Raw genomic sequence first — 21,825 nt, forward strand, 5'->3', positions numbered from 1 at the left:
TTTTAATTTAGGTTTTCCCCCAATTAGAGGTGGTGGAAAGGTGATAGGGTCAAGAAGAGTGACCGGTCTACTCAACAACAGGGTAGTCGGGGTGGGTGTTTGGGTGACGTTATAGGAAGTCCGGTATGGGTTGACAACATGTTTGGAAGGGGATGGTGTCGTTCAGCTAACAATGGTTGTCCGAAAAAGGATGGGGTGGCGGGGGTCGTGGTGGGGTGCTTTTCAATTTTAATTTATTTTTTAAGTTTTTGACTATTGAAAGGAAAATGAGAGATGAGAAAATGTGTAGTAGTAAATGTGAAGGGTAAAATTAGAAATTACGTATGTGATAGAGTAAAACTTGTATGTGAAAGAGCAATACCCATTGTAATTTGTCTCAACTTTGTGCCAAGTGTTTTGGGTTTTTCTCGCTTTGGGCTCGTGTTATGATAAGACGGCCCGAAAGAGGGACAATATGGCAAATGGAAGGGGGAAATGTCGATAGGAAGAGGAGGCAAGTCGACTGACATTAGAGCGATTAGCTGACAAACTATGGCAGCGAGGGAATAGGGTAATGCATTTGAATAGCAGTAAGAATTCCATGATAACGAATTCTATGTTACTCTGACTCCATGATATCGAATGATTTGAGTATGTAATGTCATACACGGTCTATACTATAAGCATATGCCTTGCCCCAATGTCGAGTGTCTAGCTTGTCATACTTCGTCCACATTGGCAACGACAGGTACCATAGCATATTAATGGTAGACAGTACGAGAAAATGAGCTAGTACAGTAAATTTTCCAGAATAAAGTCGATAAATAGTCTTTTGAAACTTTTTCGAATAAATACAGAAATTTGAGCTCGAAATGATCGATTACAATTCCTCTATATTCATCATTCAAATCATAAATTTTTACTGTATTATTATTATTTTTTTTTTTTTTTGTCCTCATTGCTTAAAGCAGGAACCCGGTTCATCAGGAGCTGCTCTACCAGAGCCAAACAAAGGAGCGGCAGCAATACCTCTCTGGTTTAGCAGACACCGGAAGTGTGACAACCTTCTTGCCACTTTACTCGGATTGGTAGCTAGCTGATCATACGCTGTCCACAACCGCTCTAGAATGAAAAAAAAAAAAAAAAAAAAAAAAAAAGACATTACTTTGGGTCTCAGAGGCAGGTTAACGACTTAACGGAGAAAGATGCACGAAAACTTTGTATATCAGAAGGTACCTGCAGCAGCAGCAGCACGGGGCCAAATAGTCTGTTGAATGTCGGAACCATCAACGTGTTCACCCCACATGCACACTTCACCTCCGATGACCAAATTTTGGTGCTTGGGGTTTGTAATATTAGTCAAAGGTTCGTTCATGTAGAACTTATCCCATGTCGTGTCCACGTGATCCAAATACCACTTATCTTGGTTGCTTACGATGCAGCGTAACCCTGCTGCAGTCACCTCCTGAGCTACACCACCCCCTAGCCTGCCACCAAAAAGCGTTTGTCGGAAAAAATCAATTCAACCAAGAAACTATGCAGAGTTTTGTCAGAAATTACCAATTATGCACGACAGTTTTTCGGTCCAGTTTTTTTCCAAAGTTATTGAAAGTTTCCTCCCTGTGAAAGGTATAGCATATACAAAGTGAGGAACTTCGCGAAACTAACAGAAATAAAAAAGAGGGAAATAGTAAGAAATCGACAGGCTACCAATTTATAATCTCGTAACCATGAGACAATGCAATTTTTTGTGCCCTTAGGACGAAGTACTCGTAAGCTTGATCGCCATTCATCTTGTTCCTCCTTAGCCTGCACGACTGACACTGCTTAAGTATATATAGAAATGAAAAAATAGTAATAATAAACCAAAAGATTCGGACGTCCATAGATTCCTGCCCGAAAATTTGCATGAATGGTGATAATAGGAGCTGTAAGACTTACCATCTAGCTACATGAGGCGTTGTCGCCCAGCAACCTGAGTTAATAAAACACATACTCGAGTTGAAGTTATAACAATATCAGCAAACAAACAAGAACTAAAATGAAAGCATATCTTAGACTCAGAAGTCAGAACAGGTTGGAATTGCGCGGCTGATTTCAGAAATTTTTTTTTTTTTCTCGCTTCTGAGAAAACAAGCATAGAAAAGTCGAAAAAACTGTGATATGATAATTTGACATTTAGAGAGAGCTCCACACTTCCACAAGTTGCCAACAATTTGACAGTTCAAAGGTAATCGAGCTGAAGCCACGTCACTGCTTCGTGAGTTTAACATATTTTTTTTTCAGGAAATATTTTTTTTTTTTCGCTTCTGAGAAAACAAGCATAGAAAAGTCGAAATAACTGTGATATGATAATTTGACATTTAGAGACAGTTCCACAAATTGCTAACAATTTGACAGTTCAAAGGTAATCGAGCTGATGCCACGCCACTGCTTGCGAGTTTAACACACGAAGTAATCAAGGGATATAAAGAGAATAATCCAACTAACCAGTATCAACTTCGTCGCCTCCCAAATGAACAAATTTATATTTGAAGACTTTGCTAAAATCTGGCACAAGAACAATTAACCTTTAGTTAAGCCAGATAATCATACCCTAAGCAAACAGATTTAACAACAATGAGCCACAAGTTTACCTGAAAGAATTCCGTTTATAACTTGGAATGTAAATTCATTGCTCACATCAAGAGGCTCCTTACATGCTGCCGACGGCCATAATGCAGGATAGCCATTTCCCCTAGGAATGAGATGAAACCACATAAACATAAATTTACAGACACGAGAAAAAATAAACCATCTTTTTACAAGCTCGGCTGACTTTTATTAAAATGGGGTCCAACTTTTAAGACTTTCAGAGTCAGCTAACTAGTATGAAGGCCACTTCGAAGTAATAGGAATATTTATAATAGTTGGGCCTCAACCATCACCTTAAGGTTTTGGTTGAGTTGGTTCATCTATCATGGTATCAGAGCCAGTGTGACCGAAGGTCACGGGTTCAAATCCTGGCAACCTCAAAACTCTTCAAAAACTCGAAGTGGAAACCCAGCACACGGTATGGGGGAGCCGGTGCACAACTAACCACTCTTCAAGCCCAACGGGCATTTGAGTGAGGGAGCGTAATAGGAATATTTATAATAGTTGGGCCTCAACCATCACCTTAAGGTTTTGGTTGAGTTGGTTCATCTATCACGAAGTTCAGACATCAGACAATCATAGAAGCTTCTCATATAAGAGCCTTCTTCAATGTTTGAATTTGTAAAAGTAAGAAAATTTCACTGAATATAGTCATGTATGTAGAATTTACCATGCACTAGCATGCCCGGGAACGTCAATTTCAGCAAGCACATTAATTCCTCGTCTCTGAGCATGCCTGTAATGAGAAAATTCATGATAAGAAGATGTTTGACAGAAACTTCAAATCACTAGGATCGGTTTTTTACTTGCCTCACAATTTCGGCAGCATCATCCATTGTATATCTCTCTGATGCAGAATAAGCGCCATTCCAAATTTTTGGATATGAAGGTATCTCTAGCGGAAAAGACTGTGTATCCACAATATGCCAGTGGAGTACATTCTGTAGTAACAAGAAACTATATCACTGCTTTGGAGATCCTTTGAAACCAAATACTGCATAATATTGGCACCATCTCGTAGCTACATCATGGACGGTGCCATTTAGCTTTGCACAAAGCCGATAGTTTGGAACATATCGTCATATAGTGAGTCTTTGGCTTCAATAGAAACGGAAACATATTTTTAATTTGTGTCTGCTGATGATTGACTACTGACCATGGCATTCAGTTTGCAAAATGTTCTTATAACAACCAGAATGGTAAGAGAAGAAAAATAAAAATTTAGAAAATAATTCACCCATGGTTTCTTACCAGTTTAGCGTATGCCATCGAGTCAATGACATTCTTTATCACAGGCAATGGTAAATAGTGTCGCGCGGTATCTACAAGCACACCTCAAAAATTAGAGCAGAATAGCAGACGCGTTCAGATGTTAATCAGCTAAGCATGCTGCTTTGTTGTCTAAGTTGATACTCACTTCGTCAGACCGTCACAGTCATTTGTTTACCTTTTATATTTTTGTGAGGGGTATTTTAATCAAATATAAACACATGATTGGGACAGAGGAAGTATTAAGCAAAGTATGAACGAGCTTAGTGAAAAAATGAACCCTTTAAAATCAACAAAATGACGGTTTACTATTGAATTTACATCGATGATTGAGAAATTCGACAGAAATACATGAGAAAGAAGCAAATAATACCAATCCTAGAGTTTATAGCTTCTTACCAATAAGCAGCCCACGGTAAGGGAATCTAGGTTCATCAATAACAGTCCATGGAACAAAACGGATTTCTACAAGCCTCGTTCTGATGTTATACTCACAGATCTGGCTAAATGTCTGCAAACATTCAAATAGACAATATGTTACAGTAATCACTTGAACTTTAGTAACAAAAAAATAACTCATGTACTCATACGGAAAATTAATGACCTGTAGTCCATGTAAAGCTCCATATACAGTGTTTGCCTGCAAAGTACCAGGGTCATTAAATCGAAAAAGCAAGTAACAACTCCATCAAGGAACAAATTCAATCCTCCAAAGCGGAAAACATAATGTGAAAAGTGAAAACAGAATGCAAGTGTCGTAAAAATATTCGTATCTCACCTCAATGCTTGCAAAGGCAGGCTTCCCACTTCCAGCAACCGGAACAGAAAGATTGTACGACTCGTCAACATCATAGTGCAACTGCAGAACTAAAAACCAGTTCAAATGACAATTATCCCAGCACAACATTTTTATTATGCTAACACCAGAAGAAAACAGAAACCGCCACAAAAGATACACGCTTCATATGCTGAAATTGAATCATGGGTTTAACGATTATTCTACTAAATAATCCCCCAAAGTAACTCCAAAATCAACGTTTTACAGCTAACGAAACCAAACTCATAAATATGTCATGATCAAATGCTTCAAAGATCAGTGAAAGCATTAATAAAAGATGTTAAAATTAAATACTGTTCTAAATCCATTAAGCAACCCTAGTTCTAAGTAACTCTGGCAAAAAGGAATGCTTTACAATTAACTAAACCGAACTCTCAAAAGTCAAAACATAGCAATGGCATTATCAAATGCTTGATACTCCCTACCATTCAACTAACTGTTTACGTTTTTATTCTTTTGTAAGGAGTATTTTAACGAAACATAAACAACTAATTGAATGAGACGGAGTAATGTTCTAATCTAAACCCTTTTAGCAGTACCAGCTCCCAGTAGCTCCAGCAAAAATCAATGCTTTACAATGAACTACTCCCTCCGTTCCATCATTTGTTTACCTTTAACTAAAATACCCCTCAAAAAAAGTAAACAGATGATTAAGACGGAGGGAGTTAAATCGAACTCTTAAAACATGCAATACAAGATGCTAACAATGTCCTAAACCCATTCAACAATCTCAATTCAAAGCTAATACTACAACAACAAAATTTCCCCAATTTCCGCAATGACTCCCGCAAATTGTGGGGTAAAGAGGGTTCACAAAGAGACTGTTTCCGAATAACCCAAGCTTAAAGATTAATTCAAGCAAACACTAACAATAAAAACCAATGCTTTACAACAAACCAACTTAAAAACACAAACATAACCTTCAATACATCATTTTTCATACCTCATCACTGGATGAATGAACAACAACATTAACACCTTTGAGAAAAACCGACTGATCTAACCGCGAAAACTTAGGATCAATGACATGATCTAAGGTAATAACTTTCATCAATCTCACAAACCCATCTTTCAATATCCCTAACTTATCACCATATTTACTCCCAACACTTTTTAACTCAAAATCATTACTTATATAAACAACTTTATTCCCATTTTTAACATAATTTGGCAATGGCCATATGTTAACTTGCTCAACATTTTTATCAGCACCAAATACTAACACAACTTGTAACAAAAACAAAACAAAAAATTGCAAAATTTTCAACATTTTTTTCTCCATTGTTGCACTTTATTTGTATAATCAAAGTATTATAACTATATGCTAAACTACTAAATACCCAATTCATATATATAATCAAAGTATCAAATTACAAACCCTTTTAAGGAAATGACATTACTACAGCAGCTCAAAAATGATATTACAAGAAATGTGTAAAACTAAAAAATACTACTTAAAGAAAGATAAGAATCGCAACCAAATCTGGATTGATATCATTAAAATTAATTAATATTATATTACATGGGTTTTTGAAAATGGGTGTTATTAAGATGGATCATGTGAGCTGCATTAGTACCAAAAAAAATAAAAATCATGTGAGCTGCATTGGCCCCATTGGCCCCAAGATAAGGGATTGTGGTTCGAACTAGACTAAACCGAATGATATATAAATAAATAAAATAAGAAATATTAAGTTCAGGGGATTTTGAAGGAAATATTAAATAATACTCCCTCCTAGTCTGATTGTTGGTTCCTGTTTCCTTTTCCATACTAGTCGGGTGTTGGTTCCCCTTTCCTTTTCTGGTAAGTTTTGTGTGGTCCAAATTCAATTCCATGTGGGGTAGGGTGTTTTGTGTGGTCCAAATTCATTTCCTTAATTTTGGTGCTCAAAAGAAAGGGAACCAACAATCAGACTAGGAGGGAGTAATTAGTTTTACTTTAGATGGATATATCCATTTAAAGTATAAATGGGTAAATATGTCACTATTTACATAATAAGATAAAGTGGTAACATCACATTTGTTGTTTTTATTATTACAAAAGTGATGTGATATTTAACTCGTCTATAACTTTAGACGAATAATGTCCATCTAAAATGAGAATTTGTGATTAAATATTTAGGTGGTTTAGTTTTCACGTGGGTTGCAACTTGCAGAAATTTTCATTAATGGATGATGGCGTGTGTAAACTGTAAAGTGTAGAGTTTTTGGCATTTTTAGAGTTTTTATTTAAGATGAGTTTTGACATTTTTAGAGTTCATCTATATGCCTCTCCCTACAGGCTACAATGCACTAATTGTTCACCAATTCTTAGTGGGATTGGTGGATTATTGTTCACCTATTATGACGCTTTAAAGTCTTAAAGAGGATAAATGCATGAAATCTTTTTCATGTTCACAAACAACTTAACCGCAATTCAGATAATGGGTTGTGGTCCTTGTGGATTAAAACTTGGTCCAGCCCAATAGTGGATTGGTTGGAGTACCAAAATGTGACATTCAAATATCAACAAGTCTCCCTTGTTAGGACATATCAGTCACAAACTTGTGATGGGTAAGTATTACTTATGTGGGTATATTAGATAAAACAAATTGCTACTCACTAGCCACTCTACTTTTCTCTTATTTACTTTATATAGGTAGTACTTGACCCGTCGTGAGTTTGCGATGGATATGCCCGCTATAATTGAGAATTTGTGTTCGGAAATTGTTGGTTCAATAAATATCAATTAGTTTAATTGGTAAAGTTGTAGAAATTGATACTCATGATCTGAGTTTGATTCTCGTCAGCATTAAAATCACATTTGCGACTTCTTTTAAACCAAAAAAATAATGTTGGTGTAGAACTGTCAGTTAGTAATGCAGCGCAGCCTTGATAAAAACCAATGTAAAATAGTACAACAACTCTATTGTGAGGTCGTTATAAAATATAAAAGATCGAGTTACTAAAAATTAAACTAGGTTTAGACCTTGTGTAATATAAGCTGTGATTTCTTAGTATTTAGAAAGTGATGAAACTATATCATATAATGTAATACATTAGATGTATAGTCCGCTTAAATTCAGTATTTTGTAAGTTCAAATCTAAAAAGTTTCGATCTCATAAGTTCGGTTCAGAAAAAGTAAAGATTCTTTAAGTTAATTCAGAAAAATTAAGTTACAAAATGCCTAAAATTAACAAAAAAAAAAAAAAGTATCACATCAAATAAAATTCTTGTATTATTTACCGATCTTAATCTTAAAAGACTAAAACAAATATACCCATCGGAACAAAACTAAATTTAAAAAGATAACACGAAACGGACAGTTCGGATCCCCTGTCCCATTTTCTTGTCCCATCTTGTGTCCCATTATCATCTCTCCATTCGACACATAAGTAATAAATATTAAAAATAAATATGTAGATATCATCTAAGGATGAGGTGTCAATCTATTAAGGCAATGGAACACAAGATGAGACACAATAATGGGACATAGGATCTGAACTGCGAAACGGACGGGTAACAACCAAACACTCTTATCAGTCTAACCGACAGTCATGCACGTAACACCAACCACCTTTGTCAACTTCAATTAAATTCAATTGTATATAAACCTCCAATCGTAAAAATTCTCATATAAGACGGTTTTACAATATCAAAATCCAATCGATTTCATTGTCTTGTTGACTTATTACTACTAGAATTCCGAAAAAAAATGGAGGAGAAGAACAACAAGCAAATAATACTAAAAGAGTACATAGATAGAGCTCCATTAGCAACAGACCTTGAATTAATAGTAGAAAACAAGATTAATCTAAATGTTGCAAAAGGGTCTTCTTCAATTCTTGTTAAGAACCTTTATCTTTCTTGTGATCCTTATATGCGTGCTCGTATGCGCGAAAACTATAATTCTTATTTGCCTCCTTTTGTTCCTGGCAAGGTACACTCTCCGTCTCAGTCATTTATTTATTTTTTTTATATTTTTTTCCGACCAGTGTTTTAATTAGATATAAACTTGCCTTCCTTTGTCGCTGGCAAGTGGCAAGTACTTCCTCCGTCTCTATCATTTGTTTATTTTATTTTTTTATTTTCTCGTGTCCGTATTTTAGTTAGAAATAAACAAATGATTGGGACTCGCCGGCAAGATACTCCCTATGTCTTAGTAATTTGTTTATTGTTTTTTGTGAGCGGTATTTTAATTAGAAATAAACAAATGATTGGGACGGAGGGAGTACATTACTGTATTTTCAGCCCTTATGTAATTATGTTTAGTTGTTGTGAATTGTTCGATGCAGTAGGAATAGGTATTTGTGGATTTTGTTGGAGTTTGGTGAAATATGTGATGGGTTTGTCAAATTTATGCTAAATGTTGCTCTTTTTGGTCTCAAATTGGGTTTAAAATTGATGAATTATAGTTTGATTGAGTTTGATATAATGATATAGTTGCTTGCTAAGCTAAATTCATTGTGCATGTCCAAGTGCCTATTAAGTATAAAATCGATCTTGGGACTCCAACCACCGCCCCCCAATTTCTAAAGTGGGATATTAAGCACCGGTTATGCGGAGGCCTGTAGTTGCATCCACACTTCAAGCCCAATGAGCATTCGTGTGAGGGGGCGTGTTAAAGTATAAAATCAATCTTGGGACTCCAACCATCAACTTAAGCTTTTGGTTGAGATGATTTCTTGAGTGCCGGACTCGGTAATTTTCTGAAATTTGCTCATGATTTCCGCCTTTTTTTTGTTCAGTTTTAGTGAATTGTTCTCTGTAGTGGGAATATATGCATTTTATGGATTTTGCTTAGTGATTGATGAATTATTGTTTGATTCATTTTTTTTGATGAGGGAGCTAGGGAACTAGGATAAGTCCTGTCATTTAGATAACACAACTTGTATGAGACGGTATCACATGTGAGACCTTGGTAAGGCATATGATGCGGTGAATATTAAGGTTGGTGAATTTGGAATTTCTTAACTGAAAACTTTCTTGCTAAATGCTTACGAGCTGAACCTGGCCTGCAGATATTTTAACGTTTGGACACAGCTAGAAGTATCTGTCACTATGCATGTTCAAGTGTCGGACTAGGCAGTTTTCTGAAAAACGCTAATGTTTTTGGCTTAAGAGGAGTGTCTTAAGCCTCATAGCCATGTCTGAGGGTCGAGTATCGAACATGATATGTGAATAAAATGTTTGATAAGATCTTGTTGAACCGAGTTATTTTGCGCACACTAACACTCATTGGTATAAGACAATAGGTTTAAAGGAATGTGAATTGTATTACTGTCAAAGGAATGTTACAATATATATAGTGAGCTAAGCCTATGTAAATAAGGTAAGGAACTTTATACAATCAACCTAAATGAATTATACAATGCATAGTTACTGTTAATACCAATATATGACAATTATTGTGATTTTATTTGAGAGGATTTTATTGTGTGGAAGATATGGGAATATTGACTGAGATATTGTTAATACGCCCCCTCAAGTTGGACGTTCTGGAGATAAGGCCAAGCTTGTCGCGGAGCTCATGGAATTGGTGTTTGTGCAGCGGCTTGGTGAGGATGTCTGCTAGCTGATCTTTGCTGGCAATGTGAGAGATGCGTATTTGACCGAGCTGTAGTTGTTGCTTGACGTAGTGAAAGGAGATGGCCATGTGCTTCATTCGCGAGTGAAAGACCGGATTCTTGGCATAGAGCGTGGCTGAAATGTTGTCGCAAAATATGGCAGGAGGTTTGGTAACATGGATGTTGAGTTCGGATAGGAGATTGCGGAGCCATAAGGTTTCTGTGGTGACGGAGGCAATAGCTCGAAATTCAGCTTCTGTCGTAGATAGAGCAATTCCCTTTTGTTTCTTAGAGGACCAAGCAATGGGATTGCGCCCGAGATAGGTGATATAGCCGGTGGTGGACAGATAATTATCTTTGTCACCGCCAAAATCTGCATCACAGTATGCATGAAGACAGAGAGGAGTGTCCTTGTAGAGTTGAATTCCGTGATTCGGGGTTCCTTGAAGATATCTGAGAAGGCGTTTGAGTGCCGTCCAATGAGTCGATGTAGGGTGATGGAGGAACTGAGCCAATCGGTTGACTGAGAAAGCAATGTCTGGTCGGGTTAGGGAGAGATATTGAAGACTCCCAACGATTGCCCGATAGTTGGACTGCTCATGAATGGGGTGTTGGTCTTCCCGAATTAATGATGGTGACGTAGCCATGGGTGTCGTATTTGGTTTGGCATCGGCCATTTTGTATTTGGTGAGGAGATCTTGAATGTATTTGGATTGGCTTAGGTGAAGTCCTAGGTCATTAGGGGTTACCTCAATGCCTAGAAAATAGGATAAGGGACCAAGGTCCTTTAATGAAAATCTAGCAGAAAGTTTTGCGATAAAGGTTTGTATGTGCGATGAGTTAGGTCCGGTAATGATAATGTCATCGACATAGATAAGCATGTAGATGGTGAGTGTAGGTTTTTGTAAAGTAAAAAGCGATGGGTCAGAGATAGATTGATTGAAACCAACAGTGGTGAGATAGGTTTTAAGCTCAGTGTACCAGGCGCGAGGAGCTTGTTTAAGTCCATAGATTGCCTTGTTTAATTTGCAGACATAGTCGGGGTTGGTTTGATTAATAAATCCGGGTGGTTGACTCATAAAAACGTTGTCGGTAAGATTGCCTTGCAAGAATGCGTTGTTCACATCAAGTTGCCGTAAGGACCAATTTTTAATTACAGCTAGTGACAGTATTAGACGAACGGTGGTGGGTTTTATTACGGGACTGAAGGTTTCCGTGTAGTCAATGCCAGGTCTTTGATGAAAACCTTTTGCAACGAGGCGTGCCTTATGTTGCTTTAAAGTTCCATCGGGATTGAATTTGTTTCGAAATACCCATTTACAACCAACAATATTTTGTGCTGTTGATCGTGGTACTAAGGTCCATGTATGATTACGGGTTAGAGCATCGTATTCATCCTGCATGGCTTTGCGCCAATGTGGAAGAACAAGTGCTTGTTTAATGGTGTTAGGAAGGTCGGTTGGAAGCGGGGTTTTAAGAGCTAGTTTGGCATATTTGGGATTGGGCCGACGAATGTTATTATCTAGTCGGGTTGTTATGGTTTTAGTTGGTTGAGGAGGTTTGGGATGAGGTGTGCTAGGGGCAGGGGTAGTGGAGGATGTTGTGTGGGGGATGGGAGGGGGTTCGATGGGGGTGGCAGCCGTGGAGGGAGTTGTGGAGGGGGTGGGGATAGTGGGTGATGGGGATGGTGTTGGGGTAGGGTCGACGTGGGGTTGGGTTGTGGTGAGTGGACGGCGAGAGTAGACATGAGTGAGGGGTGGTCGAGGGTGAGGTGGTTGCGGTTGGGTGGAAGAGGAGACTGGTGGCGTGTATGCAGCGGGAGGAAGAATGTGGAGGGAGAATGTGGTCCATTCATCGGTTGTGGGAGATGGTAGGGTGGTGGTCGATGTAGTGGCGAGGGGATAGATATCATCATAAAATTTTACGTGACGAGAGGTGTATATTCGATGAGTCTTTGGATCAAGACAATGAAATGCACTTTGCGTGGTTGAGTAACCAACGAAAATACAAGGAATGGAGCGGTCTTCTAATTTGTGTTTGGTGTAGGGTCGTAGCCATGGGTAGCATAGACAACCAAAGTTATGGAGGTTGGTGTAGTCGGGTTGCTTATTGTGAATCATAAAATATGGGGATTTACCATTTAGTGATCGGGTGGGTAGTCTATTTATGAGGTAGGTAGCGGTGCTAAAGGCAAATGGCCAATACTTGGTGGGTAGGTGCGCATGTTTGAGAAGGGCGAGGCCCGTTTCAACTATATGACGATGTCGTCTTTCGGCATACCCATTATGTTCGGGGGTATGCGGAGGAGAGGTCGAGTGGGAAATTCCGTTATTTAAAAGTGTGGTATTTAATTTAACATATTCTCCTCCATTGTCGGAAAAGAAATGTTTGATTGGTTTATTGAAATATTTTTCTACAACGGCTTTAAATTGAATAAAGACTTGATTGGTTTCGGATTTTCGTTTTAGTGGATACATCCAAATATATTTACTGAAGTGATCGACGAAAATAACGTAATACTTGTAATTATCAAATGAGGGTACGGGACTCGTCCAAAGGTCCGAAAATAATAGTTGGAGCGAGTCAGTAGTGCGAAATGATGAATGCGAGAATGGTAATTTCTTGCTTTTGGTAATGTTGCAAGACTGACAGTGGTCGAAATTATGAATAGAAAATTGCAAATCTTTATTAATTGTTTTCATTACATCATACGAGGGGTGTCCTAGTCTATGATGCAACGACAGTGGAGCGGGTCCTTTGGTTGTAGTATAGGCGCGCGGTGTCGGAGGACTCCACTCGTAAATTCCGTCTCTAACTTGGCCCTGTAGGAGCGTGGTTCCCGTCGCCATCGCCTTAACAAAAAAACGATCATGTGAGAAAAGAACATAAGCTTTATTGTCGCGACAGAGTTGCGATATCGATATTATATTACGTGCTATTTTCGGAACATGAAGAACATTGAACAAATTAATATTATTTATTTTAACAGTACCTGTGTTAGCAATTGGGAGGCCGGAACCGTCACCTATAAGGAGCTCATCGAGACCGGAATATGGTGAATGAAAGGCGAGTGTGTCAAGGTCGTGGGTTACATGGTGACTCGCACCACTGTCTAGTAGGTAGTTAGGGTTGAGAGCCGAGGGACCTGCTGTCATACCCACGGCATGTGCTTGTGGTTGGGGTTGATGGTGGCGATTTGGTGGTGGGGCAGGAAAGACGATGCTGGGGTAGAGCTTGCGGAAATAGGGGCAGTTAGCGATGACGTGCCCGGTTTCACGACACCATTGACACCGTCCTTTGAAAGGACGAGGGGTGGCTTGGTTGTAGGTGGCGGCAGTGGGGTTTGATTGGTTGTTGTAGGTGGGTGATGATTTGTAGTGATGACGAGGGGTGTTATAGTTTTTGTACGCCGCATTGGCAGAGGGTTGAAAGTGATTGGTGGGTGGATTGTGTTGGAGAATCATCTCCTGTTGAAGGAGTTTTTCATGGAGCGCCTCGAAAGAGATTGGTGTATCGCGGGCTCGGACTTGGTCTATGACAGATTTATATAATTCGTAATCAAGACCATTAAGGACTCTCGAAATTACGTCCTCGGGATCGAGTATTTTACCCAAAAGGGCAAGTTGATCCACGCAAGCTTTTATCGAGTGAATATACTCGGTAATGGTTTGATCCGTGGTTTTAGAAATCGAATCAAATTTGGTTTTAATTTGTTGTATGTGAATACGCGATGGATTAGCATACGTTTGGGCAAGTATATCCCATGCTTCCTTCGCTGTTTTAGCCCTAACGATTAAGGTTTGAAGGGCAGCGGTTATGGTACCCATAAGGGCACCGAGTATGAGTCCATCTTGTTTTAGCCAAGACATATAAGCGGGGTTGGGTACCTCTTGTTTGGCGGCATCGAGGGTGGTGGCAGCAGGGATAGGTTGGCTGCCATCGATGAAGCCTAAAAGGCTAAGACCAAACAAGATGTTGGTTAATTGAAACCTCCATGTCGTGTAGTTTAGAGGGTTCAACTTCACGACATGGTTAAGGTTGGGTGCCGTGAGAGGGTGAGCAGCGTCGTGGGGGTTGGTAATGGTGGAGTCTTGGTGGTTGTTTGTCATGGCGGCAGTTGGGTAGGTTTGGTGTTTGGAGCGTTTGAAGCTGTGGCGTTTGGGTCGGAGAGGGTTGGATCGTTGTAGGCTCGAAGATACCATATAAGACAATAGGTTTAAAGGAATGTGAATTGTATTACTGTCAAAGGAATGTTACAATATATATAGTGAGCTAAGCCTATGTAAATAAGGTAAGGAACTTTATACAATCAACCTAAATGAATTATACAATGCATAGTTACTGTTAATACCAATATATGACAATTATTGTGATTTTATTTGAGAGGATTTTATTGTGTGGAAGATATGGGAATATTGACTGAGATATTGTTAATAATTGGGTTATTTCTGGTTAAGCCTATTGAAGGACTCGGCATTTCCAAAGTCATCGCTTCAGATGTTCCTGATTTCCAGCCAGGAGATATTGTAACCGGATTTACGGGGTGGGAGGAGTACAGCTTAATAGAGAACACAAAGAACCTAAGAAAAATTCAGCAGGATGATGACATTCCTCTTTCTTATCATATAGGTCTTCTTGGTATGAAATTCTCTCGCTTTTTTTACGCTAATGACTTGTTTCGATTGCTCTTTGAGAAGCCGACTTAGTCATGTATTCCGCTTTGGCTAAATGATTAATTCAATGCTTTTGGCTTGAAGCTTTTATAATGATGCAGTATAAGCTAAACGCTTTCTCACTTTATTGGGATTTTTTCATATCGGTGATATACTGTCAAATTGTCACTCGGAAACAGCCTCTCTGTATGCATAAAATCGTTTGCCCTTCTGATATACTGATATACTGTCAAATATGTCTGCAGTGACGGTTCGACTGTTTTATAGGTCATAATGGCCATAAAATCATTTGCCCTTCTGTTTTTTATGAATTTGTTGATCCGTCTTGAAGTGTAGGGGAAAAATTGTATATGCTGGATCCGTTACCCAAACTGTATAGTGTCCACTGTCCGCCACTGCTAAGTTTGCTCTGAGTGGGGTAATGCTGATAATGTATGCAATACTTTACGCATCGTAATCCCCTTATTCATCTAAGACTCGAGTCCATTGGTTTAATGTTGTTGTCTGCAATGACGGCTTTACCATTATTTTGAATTTGAGTTCTTCTCTGCACTTGTGCAGGCATGCCAGGATTTACAGCTTATGCAGGCTTCTACGAAGTTTGCTCTCCTAAGAAGGGAGACCGTGTCTTCGTTTCTGCAGCTTCAGGAGCTGTTGGGCAGATCGTTGGTCAGCTTGCTAAACTTCATGGCTGCTTCGTCGTTGGAAGTGCTGGCACAAAAGAAAAGGTTAACTTTCGTCTACTTTCCCATTCACCGAATGTTCTGTTAGACTGTTACAGTATTCATTACGATGTTACCGCCCATTTCTGCAAAGACTTTCCTTTTCCTATTGTTAAACCACCGAGACTGTATTGGGGCATTATGCAAATACGCAAATTGCGTTGAGATTTGAATCGGACGGACTAATGCTTCACAAAATGAAAATTCCAGCACAATCTTGTTAGCATTCTGTTTTGTTCCATCATACGGAGTATTCTTTTAAGAATAGTGTGTTCTTCCATAATTCTATCCACGTAATGAAAACCGTTGGATGTCAGGTTGATCTTTTGACAAGGAAACTCGGGTTTGATGATGCATTCAACTACAAAGAAGAGAAAGATCTTGATGCAACTTTGAAAAGGCGAGTAACAAATTAGCCGATTTTTTATTTTGAAAAGATCCAGACACTATTCTTGGGTTTGAGAATTTTAGATATAATTGGAATCATTTCTCTTTACGGCTGCCCAAAAAAAAAAGATATAATTGGAATAGAGCGAAATAATTCATTCAACCACCGTGCTTCTGATAAGCGAGCGAAGGAAACAGCAGTATGATGTACACAGTTTTCAGTACGGGTTATCTCGAAACAGATTAATACTCCATTACATTATGCAGATATTTTCCTGAAGGGATCGACATATACTTTGAGAATGTCGGAGGGGCCATGCTCGATGCAGTACTACTAAACATGAGAATTCACGGTAGAATTGCGGTCTGTGGCATGGTATCTCAACACAGCTATCACGACACAGAAGGGACCCACAACCTGTTCGTCATGATCAGCAAGCGCATTAGAATGCAGGGATTCCTTCAGAGTGATTACTTGCATTTGTATCCCGAGTTTTCACAGGTGGTTTGTGAATACTACAAACAAGGCAAAATTGTGTACATTGAAGACATGACAGACGGACTTGAAAACGCGCCATCTGCTCTCGCCGGGCTTTTTACAGGTAAAAATGTTGGCAAGCAGGTTGTTTGCGTTTCTTCCGAGGCTTGATTCAAATTGCTTATGAACGTTTAGAGCCAGTATTGTTTCTGCTGATGCAAAAGTACTCGGGACTTTAATCAACACAATTAGGCGAAATTATAGCTGAAGTGTGCAATGGTTTCTTTGAACAATAATTTAGACAAGTCGGTCCACATCTATTCGAGAGTTGCTTTCATCTGCATGTCAATTTTGATGTACAGAGTAGTCGGATTTGGGAAAGCGTCCAGGAAAAATTAGTTCGGCATCATTAAGCTGAACTAGATGACCTCTGAATGCGCGGCAGTTTTCTTGTCGGCTTCTGTAGTGCACAAATTGAGCTCCTCCGTTAAATTTCCGATTTGCTCTTTTTAGGTGATGTAATGCACCTTAGTTGATCAATTTGTGAAGATGCAGAAACATCTAGCATCAGCTCCTCTCCATTTAGATGACCGTCTTCATCAACTTTTGTAGTCGTCTCTGCCAAATTCACCTCGGTCATCTTCTTAAGCTCCTTTTTTCCCCTCGTTAACTTCTTCATCCGCTTCTTAAGCTTCCTCAACCTTTCCTTCTCCTCCGTTCTCTTTCCCATAAATTTAATCAATCTTCGTACACACCCCAACGAAAACAAAGTTATTTAGGCGGCGGATAAACTAATCTATGATGAGCATACACTATCCATGCTACCGAGCTTATATCAAACACGATAAGATGGTCTAAGAAATGCGAATGCCCAAAAAGAAAAATACCGACAAAATATTATAGTCGAGAATAGATAACCAATAGTTCGACACAAATTGGTGGGATGCTAACAAGAACCGACGACAACGGCAATAACATTACCTTGGGTAAAGTTGGCATTTCGTGCTCTGGCACGGCGGGCGGCACGACCCGAGTGAATAGTGCAGCCGGCACGGGCGGGTTGAGGACGGGCCACGACGCGTGAGAGGGGAAAATGACGTGCCTAGGCACGGCACGACACGAAAAACGACGGGCCAGGCACGACAAACACGACGGTTTTAGGGATAAATAATTAAAAAACAATTAAAAATATCCAAAGCACGACGTCTCGACATGGCACGACACGACTTTGACCGGGCCACGGTAGGGAGGTTGGAGAAACGGCCCGGCCCGACCTAAAAGTAAGATTGACCGTGCCTGGGCCGGGCCAAAACTTTGGCTGAACACGACGAGTTGGCACAGCACGGCCCATTGCCAGCTCTAGCCTTGGGTATGGCAACCTAGGAGGTCGTGTAAGGCGGGTCGGGCCGGGCCGGACCAGGCCGTTAAGTTGGGCAGTTCTAGTACAAATAGGTTCAATAACCACAAATATTATCCTAAAACTGGTTGTATAAGAGCTATGTACAACCGCGTCAAAGTTATCGAGCTCTCACACAAAGTTGTTGAGTTATTTTACAAGTTATTGAGCTATTTTACGAAGTTATTGAGTTTAATAATTATTCTGTTAAGCTCAACAACTTTGTATCATAACTCGATAATTTTGTTAATAGAGCTCGACAAGTCGACAACTTTGTAACAAAACTCCACAACACTGAATGAGTTGTATATACAACTGATTATATAATAGATTAACGCAAATTTTTATTTCAGACGGGGTGTTTTCCTGTCTGACATAAGACGGATAAAATGTTGTCATTTTTTAAGAAAATATAACCATTTAATTCACAAAATGTTATGACTAGATGCGTCATTTTTTACCCTGAAAATAATGCAGAAAATAATGGTAACATGTTATCAGAAAATAACAACATTTTATTGCAAAATGATGACATGTTACCCGTCTTATTTCAGACGAGAAACAGCCATCTGAAGAAAAACGGACTGGTTAATTAAATGTTCAATAACCTATACGTTAGGTGTGAAATGTTAACAAGGACAAAGGAAATTGTGACAAAAAGCTGGACCATTAAAGATTTAAGAAGTAGAAACAAGCAACTTGAGTTGACTCGCCAAATAAATCCAGTCAACACGTTATGTGGGTCACCTTGACCCGACCTTAGAAAATTTTGATCCATCGTATTAGACCCGTCACATATGACATTAACATATATTCCTCCGTCTCGGTCTATTGTTAACCTTTGATTTTGACACAGAGAGTGAGGAAAAAGGAAGGAGACAATTATGAAATGACAAGTGAACTAAATTGACTGTAAATGATCAAATTGCTTATCAAACGCATTCCTAAAATAGAAATGACAACAATTGATTGAAACATCCGAAAATAAAATAAGACAACAAATAACTAGCACGGGGAAGTACTACCAAATTCCATTACAATTCATCAAAATTTTTTGAGAAGACGATTTTATAACAAGAAACTATCCTATATTCCTATAATTGAAGGTTTATGATCATAATGAAAATAAAGACTTGTGATAAACAGCCTCCCACTAAATTATTGATAGACTGTTTTTCTCGTGTTATTTACGTGTTTTTCTTAACCCTTTAATTATTGTTCCTGACTAATGTGATTTTTTTCATTTGATACAAATATACGAAGTATGTTTTCATAATAAATGTACCCATTTTGTTACGGAATGTACACATTTTTATTAATAATAAGTAATTTTATAATGTGACTTTTTTCATTTGATACAAATATACGGAGTATATTAGCATATTTTTTGTCAAAGTTTTTTAATTTTGATCCTATTGAAGAGATTTGTCCGTACTTAAACGATTTTAATACACAAATCTCTAGGATCATATGCATGTTAAAATCTGAATTAAATACAAATAAAAGAGTATTCGAATTACATCACAACGGAATTAACCCGTGAGCAAATAATATCCAGCAAATAAAAAAATAAGAACCGGATCCGAATAACCCAACTCCTACGAATAACCAAGAGCACTCCAATTGTAGTGCCTCCACTAGTATCCACACACCGAGTCCAATAAGAACGTTTTTATGAAACAAGAGGAATAGATTAGTGGTTAAGATGAAGATATAATGAACAATAAAACTCAAACTTGAATCTCTCAACTTTTGTTATTGTACAACTAAAACTATAGCGATCTCACAGTAAACCGTTTCATTCCATCCAGATTCCAGAGCACTAAAACTTGGGAGAGACGGTCTCTCACTAAGTTATTGAGAGACCAATTTTTCGTACCCTTTTATTTGTATTTCGTACCCTTTTTATTATTGATCGTCTCATAGTAATTTCGTACCTATTTACATAGTAAATGTACCCATTTTATTATTGTTCCGGGTGTAAATCCAGAGCAGATGTTTGATACCACTCGTAGCTAGTAGAATGATGTCCTTGCTAGAATCCTTCCTGCGGTCTCCTGAAACGATGAACAAACTGAGGGCTCGGCTTCGGCCGAGCGTACTCACTCCGACGCTCAAGTCAGTAAACTTAGAGAGGTAAGTCGTTGTTACTTGGCTAAGAGTGTATTGTAGAGAGATAAGGAAGATATTACCAGATGAATAGTGGTTATTAGGTCAATTTGTGGATCCTTTCCTCAATGAAGGTTGAGGAGTATTTATAGGCATTCACCTTTTGTCACGTAGTGGCCAAGTGGCCAAGTGGCTCATTAGGTGGAAAGACCGTTTTACCCTCGGCCGATGGACCTGAGGAGGCTAGCCGAGGGTCTTGGATATGAGTACGCGGATATGCGTCCCGGCCGCTAGTTGTCCGGCCGAGACCCAGTGTGACAGAGCCGATGGATTGTGTCGGCTAGGGTCGTCTAAGTCGTTGACTTTGCTATGGATACCCTTGACCTTGCTCAATATGTTGACTTGGTCAGCGGTGCAGAATATGCCCCATCAATTTGCCCCCAGCGTAGTCTATGCCGTGGCATGGGCTCCGATGTATGTTGAGCGTATATTCTGCGCAAGTATTTTGCAAAAATTTTTGCGTCGGCTTCTTCTGATGCATCGGCTTGATCATTCGTAGGCCTACTATATCCCCCCTCCATATGGATGCGTAAAGGGTATCCGATGTGGGAAAGAATGATGATCTTGGCGAGACCAGGGTTTGTGAGTGCTTGGTTATTTCGATTGCCCCGGCCGTGCTTCATGGGTTGGTCGATCGTGTGGCCGGCGGAGAGCGGGAACTTAGGAATTTTCTGAGGGAGATGAACAGGCGGAGAGATGTGAATGGGCGTGTTGAATACGCTTGGTAAATCGTAGTATTGATTGACATTCAATCGTTGCAACGATTGACATTCCATGGTTGCATGTCGACACGTGTTTGCTTGCGATTGGTTGACGCTTCATGGGTCGTGCCCTGATTGGTCCTTCTTTATGGGCTTTTCCCTATAAATAGGGCGGTTATTCCGTGATTTTGGCCATTACTTTCATTTCCTCAAATTTTCAAAATTTTCTCCCAAAATCTTCATCTCTCTAAACTTTCGGGGGCTTTCTTTTCTTCAAATTCTCGATCTTCGATCCGTGAGTGTTTTTCTCTGAGGTAAACAAACAAATTTTCTCTTATTTCGCTAGTAATTTGTTGTGAACATGTCTTCTGCGATCTTGGGACCGGTGCTTCGCGCCGGGGTTCTCGCCGCGTTTTGAGGAGGAGGGGATACTAGATGCCGTCCCGTTAAGACACTCGGGGCCCTAGGTCCCCTTCTCCCGTAGGGGCGATTTGCCCCTCGTGGAGGAGTTGGAGGATGAGGATGATGTTGATGTTGTTAATGATGACGGTGATGAGAGGGCTCCTGTTGGTGGTGGAAGGACGACCATCTCGGATCATGGCGAGGCTTGCACGACTGGCCTCGACCGTGTGTTTACAAATAAATTCGCAAGCAGCTCCGGAGAGACTCTTTTCGGAGATCATTTCTTCTTCGGTGAGGGGTATAAAATTGTTATCCCTAAGGAGGGTCGGGCGGTCTCGTCCTCCCCCCGGTCATATCGGCATATATATTAGGCATCCGGAGTTTGGGCTCCGGTTCCTTTGAATGAACACGTCATGGCCATTGTCAAAGCTATGAACGTCGCCGTGGCCCAACTGCATCCGTTGGCCATGAGGACGATAGTCAGCTTTGTATGGACCTGTCTGTTTCGGGGGGAGGTTCCATCAGTTAACTTGTTTCGTCGCCTCCATAGCCTTCGGCCGTCAAAATCTGGCAAAGTGGGGTGGTACAGCGTACAGACGGAACCAGGCTATGTCACCGTGAACAAGCTTA

The 21,825-nt window shown here is 39.5% G+C and overlaps 2 protein-coding genes across 2 annotated transcripts; one reads left to right on the plus strand and one right to left on the minus strand.

Annotated features, from left to right (window-relative positions):
- Positions 1-912: 912 nt before the first annotated feature.
- Positions 913-6,389, minus strand: LOC141646638 (beta-hexosaminidase 3). The gene is made up of 14 exons (XM_074454522.1): positions 5,664-6,389; positions 4,661-4,741; positions 4,487-4,522; positions 4,282-4,393; positions 3,865-3,935; positions 3,424-3,554; positions 3,284-3,349; positions 2,616-2,716; positions 2,470-2,529; positions 1,921-1,954; positions 1,690-1,788; positions 1,540-1,599; positions 1,216-1,466; positions 913-1,101 (listed from the first exon to the last, which is right to left on the minus strand). The coding sequence occupies exons 1-14, from the start codon at positions 6,000-6,002 to the stop codon at positions 935-937; spliced, it is 1,608 nt and encodes a 535-aa protein (XP_074310623.1). The 5' UTR covers positions 6,003-6,389; the 3' UTR covers positions 913-934.
- Positions 6,390-8,262: 1,873 nt separating this feature from the next.
- LOC141646646 (2-alkenal reductase (NADP(+)-dependent)) lies at positions 8,263-16,876 on the plus strand. The gene is made up of 5 exons (XM_074454536.1): positions 8,263-8,640; positions 14,725-14,905; positions 15,502-15,668; positions 15,980-16,062; positions 16,317-16,876. The coding sequence occupies exons 1-5, from the start codon at positions 8,416-8,418 to the stop codon at positions 16,696-16,698; spliced, it is 1,038 nt and encodes a 345-aa protein (XP_074310637.1). The 5' UTR covers positions 8,263-8,415; the 3' UTR covers positions 16,699-16,876.
- Positions 16,877-21,825: the final 4,949 nt, after the last annotated feature.

Source organism: Silene latifolia, chromosome 3 (assembly GCF_048544455.1).
Source record: "Silene latifolia isolate original U9 population chromosome 3, ASM4854445v1, whole genome shotgun sequence".
NCBI lineage: Eukaryota > Viridiplantae > Streptophyta > Magnoliopsida > Caryophyllales > Caryophyllaceae > Silene > Silene latifolia.